Source organism: Callospermophilus lateralis, chromosome 2, assembly GCF_048772815.1.
Source record: "Callospermophilus lateralis isolate mCalLat2 chromosome 2, mCalLat2.hap1, whole genome shotgun sequence".
NCBI classification, from domain to species: Eukaryota; Metazoa; Chordata; class Mammalia; order Rodentia; family Sciuridae; genus Callospermophilus; species Callospermophilus lateralis.
Genome location: NC_135306.1, coordinates 195,164,828 through 195,173,290, shown reverse-complemented (window position 1 = coordinate 195,173,290; position 8,463 = coordinate 195,164,828). Strand labels below are relative to the sequence as shown.

The 8,463-nt window shown below is 34.3% G+C and overlaps 1 protein-coding gene across 1 annotated transcript; it reads right to left on the bottom strand.

The window, feature by feature from the left end:
* Positions 1-3,723: 3,723 nt before the first annotated feature.
* LOC143391709 (olfactory receptor 4C15-like) lies at positions 3,724-4,668 on the bottom strand. Its single transcript, XM_076844467.2, has one exon. The coding sequence runs from the start codon at positions 4,657-4,659 to the stop codon at positions 3,724-3,726; it is 936 nt and encodes a 311-aa protein (XP_076700582.1). The 5' UTR covers positions 4,660-4,668.
* Positions 4,669-8,463: the final 3,795 nt, after the last annotated feature.

Below are 8,463 nucleotides of genomic sequence, written 5' to 3'. Positions count from 1 at the left end.
TCTGAATCATTTTTAAAGTTGCAGTCTTCTTCTGTATTGTCATCTTTGAGATATCTAGAGATATTTTACTCCTTTCACACTTTTTATATTAACATAATATTTCTGAAAGCTCTTTGAATAACTACAAAAACTGTAACACATGAACTTAGTATAGCACAACAGTTATATTGCATAAAAGCTAAAAACATCATCATGTCTAAACTAATCTACATAGAAAAGAAAATGAAAAGTTAAAGGAACAGTGCTTTTTGGCATAACATTGAATAATTCTGTTTTCCAAATTAGTGGGAATGACAAATGTTGGGTATATGCCTTTCATAATTGTTCATTCCTCTACTGAACAAGTGGTATTTCTTTTTTCTTTTATTTGTTTTTATTTTTAGTTGATTTTATTTTTTAAATACCTTATAGTGGAATGGATTACAATTCTTATTATACATATAGAGAACAATTTTTCATATCTCTGTATATTAAAGTATGTTCACACCAATTCATGTCTTCATACATGTACTTTGGATAATGATGTCCACCACATTCCACCATCATTGCTAACTCCCTGCCCCTTCTCTTCCCCTCCTACCCTCTGCCCTCTCTAGAGTTCATCTATTCCTCCTATGCTCCCCCTCCCTACCCCACTATGAGTCAGTCACCTTATATCAGAGAAAACATTTGGCATTTGTCTTTTAGGGATTGGCTAATTTCACTTAGTATTATCTTATCCAACTCCATCCATTTACCTGCAAATGCCATGATTTTTCTCTTTTATTGCTGAGTGATATTCCATTATGTATATATGCCACATTGTTTTAATCCATTCCTCTGCTCAAGGAATCTAGGTTGGTTCCACAGTTTAGCTATTGTGAATTGGGCTGCTATAAACATTGATGTGGATGTGTCCCTGCAGTATGCTGTTTTTAAGTCCTTTGGGTATAGACCAAGGAGAAGGATAGCTGGGTCAAATGGTGGTTCCATTCCCAGTTTTCCAAGGAATCTCCATACTCCTTTCCATATTGGCTGCACCAATTTTCAGTCCCACCAGCAGTGTATCAGTGGACCTTTTCCCCCACATCCTCATCAACACTTGTTGTTGTTTGTCTTCCTAATAGCTGCCATTCTAACTGGAGTGAGATGAAATCTTAGAGTGGTTTTGATTTGCTTTTCTCTAATTGTTAGTGATGATGAATATTTTTTCATATATTTGTTGATTGATTGTTTATCCTCTTCTGAGAAGTGTCTGTTCAGGTCCTTGAGCCATTTATTAATTGGGTTATTTGTTTTTTAGTTGCTTAGCTTTTTCAGTACTTTATATACCCTAGAGATTAGTGCTCTATCTGATGTGTGAGGGGTAAAGATTTTCTCCCAAGATGTAGTTTCTCTATTTACCTCACAGATTGTTTATTTTGCTGAGAAGAAACTTTTTTAGTTTGAGTCCATCTCATTTATTTATTCTTGGTTTTAAATCTTGCACTATAGGAATCTTATTAAGGAAATTGGGGCCTAATCCCACATGATGGAGATTAGGTCCTACTTTTTCTTTTAATAAATGCAGAGTCTCTGGTTTAATTCCTAGGTCCTTGATTCACTTTGAGTTGAGTTTTGTGCATGGTGAGAGAAAGGGATTTAATTTCATTTTGTTGCATATGGATTTCCAGTTTTCCCAACACCCTTTGTTGAAGAAGCTATCTTTTCTCCAAGGCATGTTTTTGGTGCCTCTATCTAATATAAGATAATTATAATTTTGTGGGTTAGTCTCTGTGTCCTCTATTCTGTACCATTGATCTTTTTTGGTGCCAATATCATGCTGTTTTTGTTACTATTGCTCTGTAGTATAGTTTAACATCTGGTATAGTGATGCTACCTTCTTCACTCTTTCTGGTAAAGATTGATTTAGCTGTTCTGGGTCTCCTTTTATATCTAGACAGTCCACAATGAAAAAAAAAGTTAATTAAAATAAATTAAATTAAAATGGATTAGGTTAAATTACCAAAAAAAAAAAAAGGTTTGAATTTGTGAATCTGACGTGTCAGACATGAACTGGAGTTGATCCGGCCAGAATACTGTTTTATTTGTAGCTCCATTTCCAATCTTGGCTTCACAAGTTCATAAAGCAATGAAAGTGATCTAGAACATCCACACTCCATGACCTATTGCTTAGGGATAAATGAACTATATACAAGGACCTTGGAATAGTCAACTAGCATGTCATCTGTGTTGATTTTCCAAGGGAAACTTTAATATTTTACTAAAGGTAAATTTATCCCCCATGACATTTGACAACCTGTGACTAACAAAACTTAGAAATGACCCCCAAATGGGTTCCTAAATTTGAATGATCTCTTTATTAATAAACACACAAATTAATTATTTGCACTCAGTTACCCTAAGCCAAACAAACAAAAATCATTAAGTAAAGTACAATTAATGCTGTTTAAAAAATTTGTTACCCTGGTTTCTCTGGGTTCTATTCCTTATGTTGGAGTTTGGGGAAAGTGGGCTCACTAGGCACCTATAGCTCCTACCTAAAATTGCTAATCTTGTGGTATGTCGGGAGCTACATTTGTTTGAACTACAATAAGAGACTCCCATTGCTGAACCACCCTGGAATTGCCCCACCTACTTTCCCAGAGCTGATTGATATAAAGTGGTCACCTGACCCGTGGGGACCACCCTGATAGGCAGGATTGGACCAATCAGATTCTAGCTCTCAAAAGTCAAGAAATAACTCAAATTATAACAGACTTGAATGTACCCACCTTTAAGATGAAGTGGAAAGGTGCAGGTGCTAGAAAACTCTTCACTCTGATTTTCCTAAGTCTTGACATTTTACTTCAAATCATTGATTCTAGTATTAGAAAATTGTATCTTTCCACATCAAAACTTATGTTTCTTTTATTGATTTCTAATATTTTCTTCTACTATGTTTTCCAATGCTTTATATGAGTGGAAATCATTCTGATGGGGTAAATCCCTTTCAGTTTTTAAAATACATTTCAAAAAGTATAAATTTGAATTACCTTCAGTTTACATGTAATAAGAGTATGGAGTTGCCAACTGAGAGGGAAGGGGTGCTCTCAAATTGCAAATATTAATTTTAACTCCCAGCACATGAATCCCTTCTCCTTAAAATTATGTAATGTCCTTCCATAGAGGGACATATGATCAATTTTTTTTTGTCTAAATAAATAGTAACTGTTTTACTCTTTACATTATACTTTTGCTACTGCACCATGATCTGCAGAGCATGAACAAATGATTCTTCAGTAGGGGTAATTGGAGTTGAAGAAAAACACAGAGACAAAGAAGAAACAGAGATATCATCACGAAAAGCTGGGGCCAGGTGGGATGCTGTGCTCTGATGGAGGTACAGTGATCCAGAACTAGTTCCTTAAGTTCACTATACAGGGTCTCAGAATCAGGAGGTTAAACTATAGGGACATTGTAAATTGTTCCAGGCTTATAAATTGTCAGAGGCTTTTTTGTACACTAAAAGTTAGAGAGCTATAAAAATTCTTTGCAGAGCTAAAAACATTCTGCTATGATCCTGCAGTTCCAAAGACACCCATTGTTCTGGGATATCTGATAACTGTTAGTGACAGAGCCAAAGAGTCAAAATTGATAACATTCTTACCTTTGACAAAGAATGTTTCCCTGGCTTGACTTTTCACTGACATTGCAGGGTCAGCTGATCACCAGGGGCTCATCTGCTTTCCATAGTTCTGTATTTTATTTTCCCTTAAAACCCACCACCAATCTCTTCCGTACTTTCTTAATGGCATTTTTCACTTCCTTATTCCTCAATGTATAAACCAAAGGATTGAGCAAGGGAGTCAGAATGGTGTAAACTATCTCTACTTCTTTGTCAAAGGGAAAGGAAGATGAAGGTCGTGCATATATAAATATGCATGGGACAAATAACAAAACCACAACAGTAATGTGAGATCCACAGGTGGACAGAGCTTTCCTCCGCCCCTCAGCACTGTGTTTTCTCAGGGAGAACAAGATGACACCATAGGAGACCAGCAACAAGCAAAAGTTGATGATGCAGATTAACCCACTATTGGTGATCACCAAAAGGTCAAAAATGTAAGTATCAGTACAGGCCAGCTTCAACAGTGGGTACAACTCACACATGAAATGATCAATGATATTAGGCCCACAGAAGGGCAGCTGGAAAGTAAAGAGAATCTGTATGATGGAATGCAAGAAGCCCCCTGCCCAGGACACCCCTACCAGAATGCCACAGAGCCTCCAGTTCATGATGGCAGAGTAGTGCAAGGGCTTGCAAATGGCCACATAGCGGTCATAGGCCATGGCTGTGAGGATAATCATCTCTGCCCCACCAAATAAGTGTGCAGCAAAAAGTTGAATCATGCATCCTTTATAAGAAATGGTTTTCTGCTTATATAGGGAGTCTGCAATCATTTTTGGTGTGATGGAAGAGGAGAAGCATGCATCCTGTAATGATAGGACAGCCAAGAAGAAGTACATGGGGCAGCCCAGCAATGAAGGGCTACAGAGGATGGTCACTACAATCAGCATGTTGCCTGCAACAGTTGCAAGGTAGACCAACAAAAACACAACAAAGACTATTTTCTGAACAGTAGGATTCTGTGAAAGCCCGGCAAAGACGAATTCAGTTACAAAGCTTTGGTTTTGCATGATTTCCAAGGAAAGGGTGAAAGTACAACAGTGATTATGTGAATCTACAAGTATGATAGAAACAATTTGCTTCAGATCAGTTCATAATATTATAATTACCAACAATTTGATGGCACCCATGAATATTGTATTGTTATAATGAGTTCTAATTTTTGAGCTCTTATTTTCAAAAAGACAAATGAGATATGTTTGAAGGTAATAGATATTGGAATAAATAAAGATTGGGATGAACTAGTGAATTATTCAAAATGTCCTGGGTTAATAAGGGGAAAGGAAAGCATCCACAGATGTTAAAGTGGAAGAATTTTTATAACAAGTGACATCTTGATCATTTAATAGTGATTTTCAGGGTGAATTACTGAGAGCCATTATGAAACCAAACCCAATATATGAGGAAGGAAGAATGTGATTTATTAACTATGCTTGTCCTGGTCATACAACACTGGTTACTACCAGGTCATCCATTATCTGGAAACAGTCTCATTTATAAAAAGAAGGAGAAAAATATGCATTTTAAGCAGGTCTCAAAAATAATGACTACTCCTCCAATATTTATTTAAAAATCTGAAGTGAATTGGCCTTTAAGTGAATTATTTCTATTTTTTATGGAAGGAGAATTCATGGGAAAGTGTCCAGCTCTATAATACATGTAAGAAATTAATGATACCTATACTTGAGTGTCCTCCTAATCCGTAAATGATGTATTCAAAGATAGCCACAGCTGAGAGGTCACTGTCTAAGTACCAGTCTTTGTTAGGTGTTATCGTCCAAATTTTACTAATGGGAAACCCAAGATTAACAACCTTATGTTCAAGCAAACAACAGATGCATGATATGGAATGTCACACCGAACACCTCTGTCCCCACGCCCAAGTCCTTTTGTCTGGGTCAACAGGAAAAAAATGGGGATTTTTCTTTTCCAGCAAGGACTTCAGGGCAGGCTGCTTCTTTTAGAATTTCTCTTCAATTGTCAACCTTGAAGCCTCTGATTTTTTGTTCCTGTTTGAATGAGGTATCTTGATGAAGGAAACCCAACAAATGATGAGGAATGAGAATGTATAGTCAATTCCCTAAACATGCAAACCAGCAAAAACCACCTAGGTAAGGAAGAGAACATGTTAGCTGTCAGCCTAGTCTAGAGGCTTAGTTAATCATTTGCCAATGCTTACCACAACAAGACCCACTCTGATCAGGTATATCTCAAGATAAAGTTTTCAAATTGATGAGGCTTTCTTGTCAGGCAAGGATGTTCATTTATAGCTTACCTACTATCTTCCAGGATTATTGTAAGGTCAAATTCAAAATGTGGAAATATTGTTTAGGATGACAGGCTCTTACCAATTGTAGTTATTATGTTCTCACTTAAGGAAACCAGCCTGAAGAAACCTCATCCATGATTCATACAGATAATACTTGAACCCTTGGATCACAATTCACAGACAGACATAGCTTCAGAGAATGATGGTCCTTGCTTGTATGTAAAGCCAAATGATTACTAAAATAGCATATGTATGTGTCCATATAAATTTTTCCACATACATATGTACATACATATGTATGTATGTGTGTATACATATATATTTAATTTTATTGGGTTTTTTATACTGATACAATAGAATTCCTTTTGATAGAATTATGCAAGCGTGGAATATGTCTTATTATAATTAGTACCTCATTATTGTGGATGTACATGATGGTGTGATTCATTATGATATATACATATAAGAACATAGAAAAATTAATTTGGATTTATATCACTCGGTGTGTGTGTTTTTTAATTTATAAAAAAGGATGAATTGAAAATTCAATGATTGATGAGTTTTATATAAGAATAAAAAAATAAACTATTTCATGACTCCCATTTTCAGTAAGGAAAACAATTTTAAATTTTTACAGTTAACTAAAATATTTCTGTAAGTTAATATTTATTTTTTCACTTACCTTTAAATGATCATTTCCAATTTGTTCACAGGATATTCATAACCAACATCTGTACTTTGAACTCCTGAGCCATTTATAAGAAACATTAATACAAGACAAACTCTGAAAGCTCATTGGATCAGTCGAAAACCACTGATTACAGAATAAAGAATAGCAATATATCATCCAGCAAAGTTCATTTTACCCTAGAACTAAAGCAGGAAAGAGAAATAAAGGAAATTATTTAGAACATAAACACCAGACTTGTTTAGACCTGGTTTCAAATCCAGATCCCTCTATTTTTTCTATGTCATGGATTATGTTACTTAAAATGCTTAAAATTCTATAAACCTCAGGTTATACTTCTGCTAATGGTTTAATAACAATTTCTGTCAATAGGTTTCTTTTGGATATCAGATGGGTCATAAATATAAAAATACTGATATCATTAGCAGTGAATAAATAGTATTTTAAAATGCACTACACTTTTGAATGTCCTAGAATATGTTATTGTGGTCTCAGACCCACCTGTACCCATGCCTTCTTCAAATTGCTTCATAATGAAGCAAATGGAGCGGGAAGTTGAAGACAGGGTCCAAATTAATCTAATAATTACATAAATCTTATCTCTCTGCTTCCTTTTTCAGGATGGTCTAAAAGCAATATCATTGCATAATTGAAGTGTTTTGGGTGTCAAAAAATCAATCCCTTCTTTTTCTGATGATATTGATCCCAAATAGTAATATTAAAATTGACAATGGAGATTATGTGGTGCCTCACAGATTGTGATCACATGTGTAGAATTTTAAAATTTATGACTTGTTATTTTAAAAAAAGAGTCATTGTCATGAATTGAATCCTACAATATCAAAGGAACAACAGTGGCAAACATAGTGAAATATGAATAAAATCTGGTGTTTACTTAGAATAATGTATCTATGTTCATTTCATACATTGACAGATGTATCCATAATAATGTATGATAATAATATTAATTAAAAATTGGTCTATTCTACATATTTTTTCTGTATTTATTCCACTTTTTGGTTAATCTAAAATTACTCCAAATAAAAATTTAAACGGAAAGAAAAATAATGATCAATTTCTGCTACCAGAAATCTACAACTCTAGCCTTATTGTTTGATACTGATGGATGAATAAACTAAGCCCTGTGCCTCAAGCTGCCTGACCATAGGGTCAAACAGAAAGCAATATGACATGATGTGAGCAGTGTTGGTAAAAAAATATATAAAGAATTATGATGCCATTGTTTTTAAGAGCAAGTACACACAAAGTGAATTTTGCATCATAAAAATGTCTTTTGAAGACATGTTATTTTCTAAAGTTCTAGCTCTACTAAAATTGTAATAAAACAACTTCATTTATGCCATCCTTTAAAAAACATATTGGTAGGTATTTCCAGAATCAAAACCATGTTTGTATTCTTTCTACTAATTACCCAAACCCTAAACATTTATTATGAAGTGAAATGGCATGGTATATTTTACAATGGAAAATGCTGTGGTATCACATGAAACAGAAACACACCTAAAATATTCAGTGAGAAAGATTACTCTATAAATCAGATCACTGCAATAATATCACATGATATAGTGAATAGAGCAATAATTAATGATATAAGCTAATAATCAAACATTTTGCAATATATTAAGTTAGAAACAGAAAATTGTTATTAATAATCCCACCATTTATATTGATATTTTGAATATAGTTTTATCATTCAGAAGAGAAAATTTTTAAAATGATTGAGATTTTAATGTGCAACAAATCCCTATTTACTATTGTGAAAATATTTATAATAGAGAATAATTAACTAACACAGAACAAGTCTCTCCATCATGAGAACAGTTAAGAAAAAATATG

What these genes read in the sequence shown, in the direction of transcription:
- LOC143391709 (XM_076844467.2), bottom strand. Translation starts at nt 4,659, where the DNA reads ATGCAAAACCAAAGCTTTGTAACTGAATTCGTCTTTGCCGGGCTTTCA.